Genomic DNA, 18068 nt, shown 5'->3' with positions numbered 1-18068 from the left:
TGTGACGTTCAGAGTCATACGACATGGCCGACAAGATCATCCGAAGAGAAAATAAAGTAGATATATTACGAGGCTTTCTTGTAAGGATAGGGATAAAGTTACTTGTAGAGAGACTACATCAAAGGCTTTGGCTGATCACTAAGAGGGCCTGAGTGAGGAATCTGCCAAATACGCCACGGTCAGAAAGTCCACCTATACTAGATACGACGGTCACCCTACAAGCGGCGGGATGAAAATAGCACCACGACATGCCAATTATGGTATAGTACCATGCAACGGCCGTCAGCAGCGAACTTCAAGTTGATGCAGGGTCGAGATTCATGCTGGTCGAGCCACATTTTCTGTGAAACGGGAGAGTAAAAGTTGGCCTGTAGATGACTAGATGGGAATTTTGGCTTGGATCTGCAAATACCGCGTAGAGATCACCCGGATACTTTACAGCGATAATAGTCGCATTTTCCAGTTTCTGAAACATGTCAGCTGTCAAGAATAACCTACTGTTGTAGTTTTTGCATTCTAGCAATAGGTGATTCTCCCTGGATTTCGCAGAATCCTATTTTGCACTCAAATTCTGACATTACCTAGGTACGTATCGAGTTGAAGTAAGCATGGAGTTAAGTTGGCCAAGGGCTCATAATAGATGAAGATAAATGATATCAAACGGTGCCGGAGATTCTGTATTTCTCTATTGCTGTTTGGACTCTCCACCAACTATGTATGAGAATCCTACAGCAAATCTTTCCAACTTCGGATCATGATTCCTATATTTATTCCGGAATTATGCTGGCTAATGAGTAACTAGTGGCCCAAAATGATCAAATAATGTTTTTGAGAATACAAAAGTGGTCTGATTAAATATCCTTTTTATATAACCTTCTTAAAATATGCCCGCTCTTCCTTTGAGTTCCGAAGCCACCAGAGACCTATAGTAACTCCCTCGGCTTCATCAAAATTGAACTCGAGCAATGTCTGCTCAAACTTGTTCACCGAAATTCCTCTACTCATCCATCTGTCAAAATCCGGGATAAAATAGCTGTATATATCTCGAGTGAAGAACATCAAACTCGTCATTGATGCCCGTCGCCTATTAAATATGACGCAAAGGTCCCCAGAGTCCTCCATCAAAACATCCAAATTAAAAAGACCATCAAATCCCCGATATTCACCTACGTAAGATTCTGGGCTTCGCATTGAAGCATCTGGGGCTCTACCTTGTTTCCAAGGCTCCAGCATTGTCTCTTCAAAGTAGCCTTGCGCCAGCTTCGTCTCATGCCTGACCCATGGTATTAAATTAACCTTTGGTTTGAGATCAAACAACTCTTGGATCAAAATCTGTGCCACAAAGTCACTTGCATCTCCAAGGCCCCTACCATTAGTCAAGACCACAACATCACTCTCTGTTTCTGGAAACGTCCATATCGTTGCTAAAGATCCTGGCATTCCACCTGTATGACCAATTACTAGTAATGGGTCAGAAGACCTGCCCAGTACAAATTCAGGTCTTAGGTGATTCTTGGAACCTTTCTCGCGAGAAAGAACATTTCCGCTGAAGGCGCCGAGCATCGAGGAAGGAAGATCTAGTCTAACCCATCCCATGCAATAAGCCGCACTCTTGCTTGTCGAAGGGTCATCATCAGGTCGAGCCCAATATCCGCGACGAATGCGACTAATTTGCTTCAAGGGGTTGTTTGGGATGGGGAATCGCGTCTGCGGTGTTCCGTGGATATGGCATAGCTCTTCCCGCTCGGCCGAAAGGACCGCTTTGCACCACTTCAACATGTCCTTGATGCTGCTTCGAATTCCAGCTGCAGCTAGCAGCGGCGAGACATGCTCACATGGCCAATCCTCAAAGTCAAGTTTGACAAATTGACCGTTCTTGAGGGTCACACATGGAGTAGCGACGTTTGCATCAGCCCCAATTTCCGCTCTTGTCAGAATAGTCCGAGTCATTTCTAGAGGTTGCAGTATGCAATCCTTAATGAATTCATCAAATCTCTGACAGTCTATTTGCTCTATGACTTGAGCTACAATGCCATAGGCGACATTATTGTAAGCCCACTCACGATTGAATCGTTGTCCTTTTTCATCGGATGTCGACATCAAATTCAAGAGCGGGAGCAAATCAACCTCGTCGATTAAGATAGACCCGTTAGGCCCAAGACAAAGACGGCCTGCCTCACCAAGGCCGCTTGAGTGACGGAGAAGGTCGATAAAATCCGCACTCTCCCCAATTTGGGGATCTTTTGTTGGTCAAAAATTTGGAAGAAACTTCCGAATGGTATCTTCCCAATGCACCTTCTGAGAACCAACAAGAATTCCCATTGCAGCAGATGTGAACATTTTTGAGCAGGACCCGAGCATGTATATGGTGTCAGGGTCGGCCTTTTCAATCATTTGTGGATCTCGATACCCGGTAGAGTGGCAAAACATCTCTCCGTTATGAATAACACCGAGGGAAATTGATGGGACTTGACACAACTCTTTAACTAGTTCAACTTGCGGCAGGATTTCCCTTAGGCGCTTTTTAAATCCACCAGTAGGCTTGGATTCGCTCGTCATTTTTCTGTTGTCTGTTTGCAAATAGGAGAAAATGTAGCGTGAAAGTAAGATGGCTTGGTCCAACTTGAACATTTTCTGACTCAAAGATCTACACCTAGTCAGGGTTATATAGTATTCGTCACAGTCTTAGTTGTCTCTGAAGCCCTGGATGTGAGACAATTCTAGCATCCCGAGGGGTCCGTGTCTTACAACTGCAGGATTCATGTGCACGATTCAGACGGCCTGCTTTGTAATCCTTCAGTCGTCTATTCGACATAATTGAATAAAACTAAGAACTACGCTAACGTCGTGAAGTTCAAATACCATTGTGATTCGTTGATATGCTTCATACTAGTATTCTTCTACATTTTCCAGAGAATTTCAATAATAGATAAATCTTTGCCTCTGCATTTGCATTTGTAGTATAGGGAAAACCTTACGAGTGGTGTCGATAGCTCGAAAGGAAACAAAAACCTGTACCGAGGCAACTCAAGCTCGCTATCCTACTTGGGGAGAGGGATTCCTGCTCCACTTTCGCTGCCAGCGGAGCCCCAGAAAATCAACGGGATGCGCTCATCCTTCGGCTGGGCCTCACCACCTCCGGGTGTGCTGCTACCGGATCCCCAGAAAATCATAGGAATACGCTCATCTTTTGGCCGAGCCTCACCGCCACCCGACACACCACCTCCAGAACCCCACAAAAAGACCAACGTGGCAAAATTTAGACTCTATATATGTTTCAGTAGGTATGTTAGCATTATTTAACCGAAAGGAGAAAGACAAACCTGCTTCGCGAATAGTGTGGTTTTAGGTAAAGGGTGGTAGAAGCTAACTTGAAGCTTCGATGGGAATGGCTTGTATAGAAATACAAATGAGAATGAATTAGAGAAACTTCCGGAATTTATATCTTCGCCAACGTCCTATTGTAGTAAATTAACATCGAGTCAAGCATTGACCCCGGTTGGCTGGAAGAGAGATGATCTTTCTGTGTAACGAGTTAAGTTTCTACTTGTAGAAAAACCCGAGCGTCTCTAGGTTGAATTTCAGGGAGTCAAGTGTGAGACTCAGGCCTGGTGGCAATAAATTTATACAGAGCCAAAGAATGCGTTAAAGGATTATCCATGAAGCATAAAATCCCTAGTCAGATCTGTCCTACCAGTAAGTGCCCGGCACTAGAGTAGGATAATTTTGCCTAGCCGTATTCTAGTTGGGCTTTTCGAGCCCGAAATGAAACTATGAATTTATTTGCTCAGGTATTCAAGTTTTCGATGATCTACAAAGCATAGTCCTGTGAAGTACGTAAGTGTGTAAGCCATCTACATATGTAATCGGAGGGCTGTTTTGTCCAGGTGATTTAACAGACTCTCTTTGTGAAGCTAACCTTGGAGTCCGACGACTGAGCGACACTGTTACTTGTCAGCGTGCATATCTTGATATAAAACCTGGAACTATCCTTGGTAAATCAGTATTTGAACTGAAACATAAAATGGTCCCTTGTAATTCCAAAGTTCTACTACGAGGGTCTGAGGCAATATCCAATCAGCTTATTACGGAAACATGCGTATTCAACTACATTTTATTCTAGTCGGAATAGCTAAGATGATATGTTCAATTCTGAAGTCTTTCAATCTCAAGGATAGATACCATCCTCACTGGCATGATCTACCATATCAAATCATACTAATGCTGCCCTCCCTGTGTAACATCGGTCTCGTTCGGATTTGCATGTCACGGAAAAGATTGATACAATGCACAACGAATCTTAGCTAGCTGAGCAATACCAATGTGGATGATATTCTACGCACTTGAACTAGCTTCGTTCAAGAACCAAACCTTTGATAAACTAGTAAATCTATTAAGAATAATATTTAATCCCATAGCCCTAAGGATATGAATGAAAAACTCTACATTGCAAGAAATCCCGGAAATTTATTACTCAAAGAAACATTATTTAGCCTATTGGAAGCCTAGCTCTTGAACCTTGGAAGGTTACCTACCTAGGTACCGGATTTCCCATGCAAGGTCTTGGATTTCCCTTTCCGTTTTAGGGCTCAGTGAGCGCCGCTTTTGCTCACTGAGTAGATCCGGGCACGTCAGAGCACGTCACTGAGCGCGCTGAGCGGATCAGTGATCATCATATAATCTCTCTGAGCGGCTCTCTGATCACTCTGATCTGCTCAGTGAGTCTGATTTGAGCGTTCTGATTTGCTCTCTGAGGATACTTACATAAGAGCCGAGTGAGCGAAGCGGACCCAGCAGGAACGGGAATTCAAAGCAAAGAAGAAAAAAAAATACAAGAGCAAAGCAAAAACGAAACATACAACAGCAGGGATTCGCATGTGGTCACCCACCATACTACTAACCTGCCGGCGTGTGGCTTAAGTACGGCTGAGCGGACGGGAAGCCCTGTTCTCCACACCCTATGGTCGTATGTACTAGACGTCCCCGGATAGGGAATATACGCTCATTATGAATGCATTTGAGTATCATGAAAATACTGTACCTTTTTAGCTTCGCACGATCGGGTTTGAGAAGGGAAAGTGTACAATGAGCAAGGAAATACCGGGTGATCGGGTGAGAAAGGGTGATTCTCACCCTTTCTTGCGGCTGCTGTACCGATCCTCTCATGACCACAGTAGAACCTGATTGAATCACCCTGGTGCACGGGTATAGTAACAACATTGGTCATTATTCACAGAGACCTATAAGACAAAAGGCCTACTACTAATTATTCTATTTTACGATTAGTTACTCGGCGACTTCTTCCGAGCCATTGTGGACAAAGGGTTTTCGACGATTTTGGCGGTAGCTGAAGCAAGCTACAGTCCATGGGGGATCCTTGCCTCGGGGTTTCAGAAGAGGCCCCATGAGTCTCCGTTTCTTGGACCCAGCATGTACTAATGCAGAATTAGCTTGCTTAGCGTTCTACCGGAGCCGAGGAAGAGTCTCAACCAATCGATAATTGGAACTAATATCAAGGGTCCTTCAAAAAGTACCTGAACGGCCCGACCCATGTCGACACTAGGTCCCTAGTCTCGGACGTCTATAGCTAATTTCCCCTATTCTTCTTGTCTATGTCTTGGTCGGAAAAGATATCATGCAAAGCCTACCCTCGAGTTGATCTCTCGAGGCCGAAGACTGCTACCTGGCATTCTGGGTAAAGTAACCACCCTTAGTATGTTCAAATCGACCTTGCTCCTTGCGTTCGCCTTGAATGTTTTTCAAAGCAATGGTAAGTCCACTTTCTAAGGCGATCTCCTTCAGTCGGTCCTAACTTTGGCCTTTTTACCAGCTTTCCAAATCACTTATCCAAATGAAGGCGACCTTGTGAACGTTTACAATGGCCTTATTACGACTTGGTCTTACAACTCTTCCGATTCGATATCACACCCTCTCATGATTCAATTTGTCCCAGTCTCTCACATGGAGGAAGCTCCAAGTTACGTCCAGAAGGATCTCAATATCACTCTGGGTTCATGGACGATAGAAACCCAATTTCCGGTGGCCGATGATTATTACCTTCGGTTTATCTACGCCAATAAAGATTGGTCTAGCGGGAGATTTAAGATTACCATGTCTGAGAGTCCAAAAAATGCCAGCGATACGTCGAGTTCTGCTAGTTCTGACCGTCCATCGACTTCGGACCGCAGTAGCATGACCCTATTGGTAACAGAGTCCACCAGTACAGGAACCGGAACTAGCTCACTAGTGCCAGTGACAACTCGCGCATTGGGCCCCGTGCCAACTGTAACTGCAGCTACAACTCAGGTTTCAAGCAGCAGTGAGAACTCCGACAAAGGCCTCAGCACTGGCGCGAAAGCGGGGATTGGAATAGGTTGTGCTGCCGCCGCGATTATCGGGATAGTGGGCTTGTGGCTCCTTTATCGAATCAAGAAAAAGAGAAATATTTCTCCGGACCCCCAAATTTTACCAGATCCTGGTTCGACGAAGCTGGGTGAAAGCAGTACCTCTGGAGGAATATTTGAAGCGGATGGAAAACACGAGGCGGCCAATATGGCTGAGCTTCCGTCGGATACCTATACACGAGGTGAACTGCCGGGGTGATAGCGCGGTAATGAAGAAGGCAAGAAACACCTTTAGCGTGTTACAGTACACGATAACTTTATAATACTGTATTTTCTATAACTGTATATAAGAAGAACAATACTCTCTCTGTGAAGGGCTGTAGCGACAACTGTTCAATTGGGGCTAGGCCTGCAAGCTGTTAACAACAATCTTAGAAACTGGAAAAAAACCTCAAGAAAGATAGAGTTCAGTAGGCCATCAAAAAAGTATTTCACTTATACACCATTATGGGGCCAAGTGCCAGTTTTGGCACAGGCAGGGTATAGGCTGGGTGCTCAATAGAGGCCTCTGATCAGTATCTGAGTAATCACTGAGCAATCACTGAGCAGTCATTGATCACTCAGAGATGCTCAGAGCCTTAATAATATGCCACGTGAGCTGCTCTGAGCTGCTCAGCGAGTCTGAGCCCGGACTGAAATCTACTCAGTGAGGCTGATTCTGAGCGCCCTTATTAAAGCGGCGGCACCTAGAAAAAGGAAGCCCCACCTGGCATGGGAAATATGTTATGTATAGCTACCTGGGTACTAGACCTTCGAATTTGGAAATATTTCCGCAGCGGGGATATCTGTATTGCGTAGCATTGATGTCTATTCTATGGATGTGTAGTGGTTATCTAGTACTAGTAGATAAAAGAGAACATTCAAGTTAGGAAGCCATGGGGTGTCAGTGCAGAAAGGATGCATAAATTAAATGATATAGATCCACATCATATTGGTAATATTTATTGAATTCTCAAGGCTGTCCATAAGAGCATAGTGCTGTTCGACGTTCATCGGCCTAGAGCAGATTTTAAGTCGAATAGCTGGGCTGTATACAGTCAGAGATAATGAACAAAATAGCACCTCTCTTAGTAGCTATATCATTGCTTCCATTTGCCCGAGACAAGTGCGCCTCCGAGGTTGCCCGCAAATGAGCAACCGCATTGAAATTGTCCAATAACAGATCACATTCTCGTACCGGCTTTTCTCATCCCCATTTCTGAGCCTCGATATAGGATCTTAGTGCTTGGACTAGAAGCTTTCTGAGCTTCATGCATAAAATATGGGCCCTTTAATTAGTGACTATATAGTGCATACATGAAGAATAGAAACGGCGAATAAATACTTGTTAGCAAGAAATCATCATAGGAGAACGATCAACCTCAGTGTGATGCAATTTCAACTCTAGACAAATAACAAAGCCTCCACAAAACATAGAAAGTATTTCTCGGGCAACCCGGAGAGGATTCATTTTTCGTATAATGCGCCTCAGTAATTATTGGGGACTTCAGACCAGCCTCCAGTTGCTGGGCTTGACTGGGCTTGGTCGGACTGAAAGCCACCACTAGGTTGACTAGCTGGCCGAGGAATAGAGCTCCGTTGCTCAGACTACCCACCACATCCAGGCTGGTGAACTGGGTAATCCAAAGGCTGCCGCATAGTCCAATTTCAGCTGCCAGAAATGGGGGTTTGGTTACTGTTTCTGTTGTTTCTGGGATTCTTGTCAGTCCTAACCTGGGCCTCAATTGGTTGCATAGCAAACCGCAGACTATTAGCGTCATCGCTTCCTTCATGGTTTGTTTGGTCACAGTTAACTCCCGGTGAGTGAGTTAGCAGCCATTCCCATAATATTCAGTGGGAAAGTATTCAAACTCCATGAACTGACCGCTAACGGGTGATTGCAACCTTGGAAGCGTGGGGCCGGGGCTTCCCCAGGGCGTGAGACCCGTACGAAAATCTCTTTAGCTACGACTTTATTTTGAGGCTCGTACTGCTAGTAGTACAATTAGGCATGTTGTAACATAATACGAAATATACCTGCAGAGCATTAAACCGTGAATTCAAGCTTGGAAGTTCCAAGGTTCCAAGGTTGTGACTTCTAGGTATTCAATGCAACCCGAGGCAATGTCTTCGATGAATTTTTTAAAAAAGCCAAATCATATGAAATGTTCATAAATCGTCATTTGAGAAGTATATTAATGGTTATGGAAAGGGCCTACGACTGAAAAAACAGCAACTAGATCCCGAGGTCATTTCACACTGTGTGCCTAGAAAGTGGTGTGGCTGCCTGGTGGATTTGACCAATGGGCGTAAATGGGCGCTTGGCTGGGAATGGCCCAACTGAAAGACATTCGTGAACATACTACTTAACTCAACAGCATACCCGACAGTCCAGAGTAGGCATACAATGTAATAAGGTATTTTCCGCTATCACATATGACCATGAGCAACGATATCGAGGAACAAACAGACAGACTTTGTCGAGCGATCGCATCGAGCGATCTGCGTGCCGTTCAAGAATGTCTCGACCAGGAGAAGACAGACGTCAATCATCGCCACTGCACCAAGCGAACACCGCTGCAAATAGCCTGTGTGGCTTCTTCTCCAGGAACAGTCCAGTTGCTGGTCAACCATGGGGCTAGAATCACGGCGCGAACTCAGGATGGCAACACCGCGTTGCATTTGGCAGCCGCGCGGGGCAACACTGACATTATTCGTATTATTCTCGTCAAAAGCGATCAGAATAAAGAAATCGCGCAACAAAATGGGCTGTGGATATCGGATTCACCAACGCCCGTTCAATTTGGCGTTGAAAATGACGGTTACAACAACCAAGAGGCGAGCGATTCGGTTCCCCTGGTCAATGTCAAGGTCGATGATGAGAAAGATCTAGCGCCGAATGGAAACTATCTTGATCATCAGCATAATTCAGGCCTTGATGTCGTGGATCCTGATGATGTGTCTTGGGAGACCTTCATGTCACCTTTGCATGTTGCTATTTTGCACGGGCATGTGGATGTCGTAAAAAGACTGGCGTCATTTGGTGCAGACGTGAGGATGCCTATAAAGCAGTACGAGCGGGTTAGCCTCTTTGGTGCGTCCCCATCAACACGGAAGCCGCAGGGTGCTGTTCTGTGTCTGGGATTGGCGTTTTTTCTCGACCAACCCCTGGCACATAAAATGGCAAGAACATTGCTTCAACTAGGCGCATCCCCAGCCCTACCAGATTTGTACCGCACAACGCCGCTGCACTATGTTGCCGCCATGAAAGATACCATCCCCTTGGAAGTATCTCTCGAGACCAGTCGAGAGGACACGATTCGAGCCATGTCTCAATTGTCGCTTACTGGTAAATCTATGGGTGTCATAGGTGGATCTACCACTTACTCGGCACTGACAACGGCCATTTTCGCAGGGAACCCAGATAGTGCTTTGGAATTTCTGAATGCGGGTGCAAATCCTATGATTGAGCCTGTTGCTGTGGCTTCCACTCTCAATTCAGCATTTCCAGGTCGTCGGGCGATGTTTTCGACCCCGAAACTACATTACGAGAACGCAAAAGATTTCCAATTGACTCCCCAGCCACTTACGGCCGCAATTAAAAAGGAGTATCCTATCCTGGCACTTCACGTTCTGGATCAGGGAGCTGATCCGGATACTCATAAGCACTGGTCGCATGGCGGAGGCCTTTCTGTTCTTGACATCACTCGACAGAAGATATGGGATATGCGCGAATTTCTCTCACACTCTTGTACCCCAGAAAAGGACCCCCGACCCCCAACGCTATTTCCCGATCATGATGCGGACTTTTTGGATGGACTTAAAAGTGGATCATATCGATTTTGGGCTACTGATTTGACGCTGAGCAGAGCAAGACAGCATTTTAACGGGCTGTATGCCAACTACGAGGCCAAAGCGAACGAAAATGTCAATGTTGAAGGGAAAGATGAAAAGCGCCGTATTATTGAAGATCGACTCATTGAATTTGAGCTCTTGGAGCAAGAGCTGCTAAGTCGCAAAGCAAAATTATTCTGCGAGTTGCATCCCGAGGATCAGGATTTTCGGAACAAGAAAAAGCCTGCTAAATCGGAGCAAAGAAGGAGCTATGAGCCAATTTTGTTCTATAATTTTGATAGGAAGACTGGGGACCAATACATATCTTTGTAAGTACCGTATATGACAGGATCGGAAACACAATGGGGAATTTTGCTAACTAAACCCAGATTCGAAGCAGCCTGGACAGGTGACATAAATATCATCAAAGATTTGGCGCTCAATTGGCAAAATGGATCTGAGCAAGAGCCTCCTTTGAGCCTAGGTGAAAGGGACTGCCTTGGGTTTACCCCCCTTGAGTTAGCCATCCTGCGTGGTCATTGGGACATCACGAACGAAATAATTGATATTCTCCACGCCCAACACAAGCCCTTCAAGCGGCATTCACGGCATTGTGGATACAACTCGGAGGATGAGGATATGCAAGAACCACCGGAGACGGATGATGACAATGCCTCATCTAGTGGTAGCGATTGCGACGACGACTCTGACTCGGAGGGGAGAAGCGCCAAGAGACAAAAAATGGATGCAGTGAAATATGTCAAGCTACGTGCTTCCCCACTTTCAATTGCTCTATTGCAGCCATGTCCCGCATATTTATTTACCGAGAAGTCTAAGGAAATGGACAAATTCCGCGCTTGGAAACGGTGGGACGACACAGAAGTTATTTTAACTGACAATTCTCACCCCGAACAGAAAATGAATCTCATTGATCATGCAGTTATGACAAATGATATCGAACTTTTACGATCTCTTCTGAGCATGGCACGGAATATCACAGATAGAGATCACCGTCACCGCAAACTGGACTCGGTTCTGAATCCATCATTTCTCTTGGCCCTGAAGTTGGGTCGAATCGAGTGCCTTTCAATGATTGTTGAGAAGAGTGGGGCTGGACTCTTCGCGCAAGGAGACTCAGAAGAAGAGGATCCGCTTCATGGTATGCTACTATGAGGCCTATGAATAGCTATTGATCATTAAACCTAAAGGCGTTGCAGCTCCACGGACGAATCATAACAAGTCGGCCCTCCTAGTAGCTGCTATGGAGGGAAACCTCGAAGCTACTCGATGGATGATGGGCCCCGATGCAATCGAGCAGTACGTGAAGTACATCAAGGCCCACGGAGACGACCCTCGAGTGTCTGAATTCGTGAAGTCGGGGGATGAGATTGAAAAATGCGTAATGAAGTGGCTACATGGCACCGGTAAGCTGACTCGCGACATTCACTGTTCTCTCCAAAGAGTGCTAAGTATATGGAGATAACTTGGTCCTTCACTGGGCAATCAAGTCCAAACCATGCGCGGAATCGGAGCTCCTCATTCGATACTTGATCAAGCGGTATCCTGAATATATGGAAACACGGACTCAGGAACTCTATACGCCCTTGTGTCTTGCCTTTGCCTTTGGCCAAATTCGATTCGCCCGTATCCTTCTCGATGCCGGAGCAGATCTAACAGTCAAAGATAGAATTGGAAGGAATTTGCTGCATCTACTCCTCGTTCGCCCCTACATGGATAAAAACGATACCGATCAAGTTATTTGCAAAAGTTCGGCTCTGCTTCTCGGAATGCTCGAAATGCTCAATTCAAAACTCATTTCGACCATGCTAACGGAGAGAGATAAACGTCAACATCAGACGCCCTTGATGGAATGGCTCTCCAGAAGCAGCGAGGCATATCTTGGATATCCATCATTCCCAGGGACTACTACTTGGCCTGATCCAGATAGCCATGAGAGATTAGAAATTGTCAAAATTCTCCTTGACCACGGCGATCCGATAAATCAAGATCAGCTGGAGATTTCTGACAATAAAGGTGATTTCCCTGTTCATGTGGCAGTTCGTAAAAAGTTCACTGGTACTGTGAAGCTGCTATTGGAACATCGACCAGATTTATTGTCATGGGAAAATTCGTTTGGCAAGACGGCATTTGATCTTGCCAATGACCAGTGGGCACATCTTGTTCTTTGCCAACACCACAGTCCCTTGAAAATCTCAGCGTGGGTCAACCCCCCGTCTGATAGTCTGGTTGGTCGACAGCCTCTCTCATCCGTCGCCTCCGAACTCCCCTTGAAGTTTGGTCAAACTAGGTCTCACCATCAGAATATCCTTGATGTTTGTCGAAACTTGGTTATTCAAACTCCCCATAAACGGAGAGTCCACCTCGGAAAAAGCGACCCGCCTTGCTCGCGTAAAATCTGAAAATCGGGCTGGCTTTCTTCTCAGTATGGATTGGCTATTCTATGATCGCGATAGAAGCTGAACATGTGTGTGAACCCCAAGATTATCAAATATCTTTAGTTCTGCTACAATAAATGTCAGTACTACGCCTGAGGAGTTCGAAATAATTTATTCTTAGTGCTGTAGTAGCCACTTTAGAAAATGCATTTTAGCATATTCAATGCGAATATCTATGTAATGCGTAAGACATCCCCGCAAAGGTACAATCTCATGCGGATGATCCCTCCTTTTTTCTCTCTTCCTTTGCCAAATTCAGATTTCCTATAGGTATCATGCGAGGAGCGAAATTGAGCAGTTCCGTTCACGAGCTTCAGGTTTTATAAAGCTCCACTGGCAGTTGTACCATCACATATATCAATATCGCCCAGCACATGATGGAATTATTAGAATTGACGACTTCCAACCTCCAGGGCTTGGAAAGCACTGCGTCCTTGTCGGAACAAGGAATTGAGAAATCGAAAGAAGAGTAGAACTCCGGTTGTAAGCTTGGAATTGTGGGCTAATCGGAAATAAAGTTATATTTTCGTTTTGGGTTGTAGGTGTATATGCAGATTAAGCCACATGCCCTGTATGTTCGTTATGATACAATGTTGTCGTCTATCCTCTAATACTCTTGCTGGTTGTTCCAGTAGAGAGTTCCGTGGGTAACCTCTCCAAGAGGTTCAAGCTCCCATCTCAAAACCAATCTGACCCACTGTAGCAGATGGCTTGCGAGCTTGATGTGACCGACATCGGTCGGGTGGTTCTTAGGGTTGATATCGTTGTGTTGCAAGAGACCCTTGGTGCTAAAATAGTAGACGAACCCTTGGTCTTTGTAATGTTCGTGAATAGCGCGGTGTTCATCCTCATAGACCTCATTCGGGACGAAAGACAAGCCATCTTGCTTCCACGAGCCCCATTGTGACTAAATAAAAAAAAATTAGTTGATGATGATCAATATCAAGTTTCAGAGAAGGTGCAACGTACCACGAGGAGAACAGTAGCATGTGGGTGAGTTTTGTGAAGGTCATCAATCAAATCGATGTAGCCATGGTAATAATTGCGACCAGGAATTTCGTTGGGGTGTCGGTGGTCGTTTCCTCCCATCTGAATGAGGAACAGATCTGTGGCCTGGTCACCCTTCACGTCGAATTCTTCGGGCTCATCCCCATAAACTGCACGAGCTCGGCTTCCTGGATCGGATGCCCTATGCCAGTACCAGCCCTATAAATGGGTTGGTAAGTATGATATTGCGGAAAGAGGAGGGCCAAAGGAATTGGTGTGTAACATACTATGCCGTGGGATTGACCACCATAGCATTGCTTATCGACAAGGCATACGCCGGGGTAGGCCTATCCATGAAAGATGATATTAGCATTTCTCTGAGTTGCGATCGGCATTCACATTGTCCATACCGTTATAGTGTGCTCGACATTTCCCAGGCCGGCGACAAGCAACCACGACCACGACGAGAGAGTCTCGTAAGTTCCGTACTGTCCTGCAGCGACGCTTTGGAAAGTCAGTGAACCAGGTCCTCTAGGAATACGAGGCAAGATAGACGTACGATCCACCGATGACCTCAACCTTCTTCTCGAACCGTGGAGGGACGTTAAGATGCGCGTCACCCGCCGACGAGACGCTTGCAATCTGAACTGTAGAAGGGTATAAGTAGGCGCAGGGCGATCGATTGGGAAGGGAGGGACTTATCCAATGCCCCAGTTGGTCACTAGATAAAAGTCAGTTGTCTGGCAAGTGTCATGCCGCCTCAGAAGGATATCATACCTCGCATCTCAAACACCTTGCCGGTGTCCGCAGGCACCTCTCCAAGTTCTGAGGTGTCCCCCACAAATTGATAGGTAGCGTCGGCAGTGACATTCGAATACTGCCAGTCAAGGTTTCCAACACTGTTCAAGGAGTTAGGATCATGATCGAGGCGCGCGGGTCATCGAGGAGGAGTTACCGGTAGGCGACGAGGGCGCCATCGTTGGTACTGGACCCGAAGCTCACAGCAAGCTAACAAAACCATTAATTATCTCATAACGGTGGCACATTCGTCATTGTCGTGATTGGCGCATACCTTATTTCCAGTGAATTCTGTTTTAATCCCCGGCGCTCTGATGTCAGGATCGTCATTAGTGAAGGTCGCAAGGGGGAGGGGGAAGTCTGGGGAAGACGAACGACCACCCTAGGGAATTGTCAGAATGTATTGAATCATATGGGGGAAGGTCGATAGCTAGTTAACGTACAAGAAACATGTTTGCTATCCCAGCGGCCTTTAAAAGCGATCTCCGGCGCATCCGCCTCGTATGTTTTCCAGCTGTCGTCCAGCGTGATCACGGACGCCTGTCCCGGCCACGGGTCTTCCCTCTCCTGGCCATTTTGCAGAATAGTCGCTGAGGCATGTAGCGACCACGCGAGCCAACCAAGGATATGTGTTACCCGCATAGTGAGAGTCGATGTGATTTCAACAGGATGGGGGTCGCATCAAGCATCAACTGTTATTCTCCAGATCAAATTGCAGGGCTAACGCGTGGTCGGGCGGACTCCTTGTCTATCTCCGATGCGGTCAAAGAAACTATAATGGCGTGATTTGTCCTAAGTGGTCCGCACAATTTATCCCAGTCCTGAGCAAACGGGGCGGCTGATAATCCAGGAATATCAAACGCCAAGAGGTCAATTTCCAAAGAAGGGGGTTAAAGCGATAGCTGCATGGGGTACGGAGTTTGGAGTCTAGAAACAATTCACAAAAAGGAATTCCAGCGGGGCGAAAGAAACCCTGGGTTTCGGACCAACCGGGTTGGAGGACCCTCGTTCAGGGGCTCATCAGTCTATTTTGGAACCGTTCGGCTACCGCCAGAACTTTACTGGTCTCTGGATCTTGTGAACCATTTTTTTCCCATGATTGGTTAGTATAGAACGCCCAAATGTCTGGGCACACTGTCTGTTTCGACAGAAGACAGTGGGCCCCATTGCCACAGATCTTGGCAGACACGAGGAATTCCCTTGGATGTAACATTGGGCAGTATGTAATATACATGAATGACTCGCCTCTGGCATACGGGCGCAACGGATCAAGCTGAAACTGTCATTCAAATAGTCGACGTCAGCCCCAGACTACTCGCACTTCACCAGCAATAATTTGGTGAAATGTTCTCATTTTCACCACTCTGTACACACATTGGACCCTGAGACGCTAAATTCTGCTCGGGAATTTCGGAGTACGCGCGTTGCCCTGGGTGTTGCGGCTACTCATACAATTGAACGAACCCTGAACCCCCAATTACATCCGTATTACAGATTATGTACATGTAACAAATCGCTGACCTCCAACCCCGATGGGATAGTACATAGGGCTATCTCAATGGAGTTGCGATCTGAAGTTCTTGTGTGTGTGCATCGCCCAGCCTTATAACGTTTTCATGCCTATCAATTTGAAGTTTAGGGCAGGTTATCCCTGACATTCTTAAATAGCCCGCACTTTTGTCAAAAACCGCTTCGAAGCGTTGGCCCAAATTGTGCCAAGTGGTGGCGGGGATGTCTCGCACCCAGTTGGCCCCTGTGACCAAATTTCCGATAAATTCTGATCCTTCTCGGAGCGCCAAGGCTAAGACGTACTCGGAAAGCTGACATCCCCCATCAGCGTGGAGCTCGCTTTCAATAGCCCCCGTCGTTGGGATCTGGCGGGACCAAACGCGCCTGGATACTAACAGAGTACGGAGTAGTCTGCAGGACATATCTGCATTCAGGCGACGGAGAGTAGGGTACTCATTCTTGGACGATTCAAGGAGATAGAAATCTCACAATTCATTCATTTCCTCCATACCTATCCCCTCTTCTGTGTGGTTCTTATTCACGATACGAGTAATCAAGAGCTTATTTCTCCCCCTGCATTGCTGTTGTTCCCATGGTTTTCGAAGTTTGAGCGCCACAGCCAATGCCAAGCCCACCGGTGTATTATGGGTAATTGCGGTATTCGCCCTGTATTGATCGCTCAGGGTTCAGAAGATTCTCCACTCTGCCAAGTTGCAGATCCATGACGATCCAATCGCGCAGAACGTTAGCTGCGATTAGGTCAAATCGCGCCATTTGCCCGCCACTTCATGCAATACCTTCATACGTACGCTTTCTTCCCCCTTTCCGGGGCTCCGCCACGTATTCGTTCAGATTTTTGATATGTGAGACACTGGGGTAATTCAGGCACTACTCGTAGAAATGACATTAAACTCGAAGAACAAGCAATGGAAATGTCACACCGTGCTTCGAAGGCGAACCCAAAAAAAAAAACTTCCATCGCCGAAAACAACCCTGCCAAGGAAAACCTCGCCCGCTGAATCCCCAAAAACCACGCAGGCGAGCCCTGTCAATCAATCAGAGATCATGCTTCTTCCCGAACTTGCTTCTCTATAGGGCTGGTTTCAAGAAAAGTCCACTGCAGGAAGGTGATCAACGCTGAGCCCACGCAAGTTCCGTGTTCTAGGGGGTTGGAGCGGAATAGGACTCGTTTACTGCACTTGATTGGGGGTAGGGGGTTCTTCTTCTCCAGCCTTGTCAGCCTCTCATCATTAATCTCCTCCGTTCGTATTGCCGGGGGTCGCGAAGAGCTTCCCCCCTCTTCGGCACTGCTTCGGTCTTAATGTCCTTTTTTAGATTGATATGGCCTTGTGGATTGTGCCCATAGCGGAATGGCAATAAGAAGGCCCGCCAGAGGTGTCAGTCATGGAGGCATCTAGTACGTCAGTTCGGGGTTACCTGTTTCAAGGCAATAAAGCCAAGATTTGTGCAAATGAGATGGAAAATGACAGGTGTGCCGCCGGGGCTCCTGATGTTAGCCCCGAAAGAATGGATCATAAGGCAGAATGAAAATCAATCGTAATTAAGTGACTTTATCTCCCACGGGCTTCCGGGTTCTTACACGAACGGCTGCTCCATACCTCAGTCGCAAGTACTGTTTCTGGCAATTGATCACCTTGACTGTGTCGCAGCTTTTGCGTGACTGGGCCCGCTTGTCAAGCCGAGGCCTGGCGCTACGTATTGGTACCAGAGATACTTTGTACATAGTGGAGTCTGCCATTCGGCAATCTCCTATCGGCCGCCCTATGAGCAGGGGAAATGGTCCGCGCTCGAGTTATTCAAAACCCCGGTCCCCCCCTCTCCCACCTATCCCTTCCTTCTTCGTCGTTTGGATATCTTTCGGGGGCCAAATCCATCCGCCCCATCTTGGCATATGTTATATTATTTGAGAGAAGGTCGACCTCATTCTCTCGCATTCACTCGTTCATAATTTTCCGACCTTTTAACTGCAACCCAGCATTCCGTCAGGTTATTCTCTGCTGGTCAAGAGAATATTACCTAGATGAGCGGTATTTGATTCGAACACTTGGTTCTTTTTTAACATTTCCTCCACATCTACGTT

The 18068-nt window shown here is 46.5% G+C and overlaps 4 protein-coding genes across 4 annotated transcripts; 2 read left to right on the top strand and 2 right to left on the bottom strand.

Moving 5' to 3' along the window:
- Window positions 1-864: 864 nt before the first annotated feature.
- On the bottom strand, window positions 865-1950 carry N7509_009596 (uncharacterized protein; the record flags this gene model as incomplete). The annotated part of the gene is made up of 1 exon (XM_056634233.1): window positions 865-1950. The coding sequence occupies one exon, from the start codon at window positions 1948-1950 to the stop codon at window positions 865-867; it is 1086 nt and encodes a 361-aa protein (XP_056484853.1).
- A 3765-nt stretch (window positions 1951-5715) lies between these two features.
- N7509_009595 (uncharacterized protein) lies at window positions 5716-6603 on the top strand (the record flags this gene model as incomplete). The annotated part of the gene is made up of 2 exons (XM_056634232.1): window positions 5716-5770; window positions 5831-6603. The coding sequence occupies 2 exons, from the start codon at window positions 5716-5718 to the stop codon at window positions 6601-6603; spliced, it is 828 nt and encodes a 275-aa protein (XP_056484852.1).
- Window positions 6604-8819: 2216 nt separating this feature from the next.
- N7509_009594 (uncharacterized protein) lies at window positions 8820-12736 on the top strand (the record flags this gene model as incomplete). The annotated part of the gene is made up of 5 exons (XM_056634231.1): window positions 8820-10546; window positions 10607-11376; window positions 11435-11641; window positions 11697-12550; window positions 12692-12736. The coding sequence occupies 5 exons, from the start codon at window positions 8820-8822 to the stop codon at window positions 12734-12736; spliced, it is 3603 nt and encodes a 1200-aa protein (XP_056484851.1).
- A 544-nt stretch (window positions 12737-13280) lies between these two features.
- Window positions 13281-15100, bottom strand: N7509_009593 (SGNH/GDSL hydrolase family protein; the record flags this gene model as incomplete). Its single annotated transcript, XM_056634230.1, has 9 exons — window positions 13281-13580; window positions 13643-13879; window positions 13948-14007; window positions 14071-14164; window positions 14220-14307; window positions 14438-14559; window positions 14616-14668; window positions 14733-14767; window positions 14902-15100. The coding sequence occupies 9 exons, from the start codon at window positions 15098-15100 to the stop codon at window positions 13281-13283; spliced, it is 1188 nt and encodes a 395-aa protein (XP_056484850.1).
- Between the last annotated feature and the right edge of the window lie 2968 nt (window positions 15101-18068).

This window comes from Penicillium cosmopolitanum (genome assembly GCF_028827165.1).
Source record: "Penicillium cosmopolitanum strain IBT 29677 chromosome Unknown utg000009l:1.0-9042332.0:1.0-9050551.0, whole genome shotgun sequence".
Lineage (NCBI taxonomy): Eukaryota > Fungi > Ascomycota > Eurotiomycetes > Eurotiales > Aspergillaceae > Penicillium > Penicillium cosmopolitanum.
Note: the sequence above shows the minus strand (reverse complement) of the source record. Positions and strands in the feature narration are given on the sequence as shown.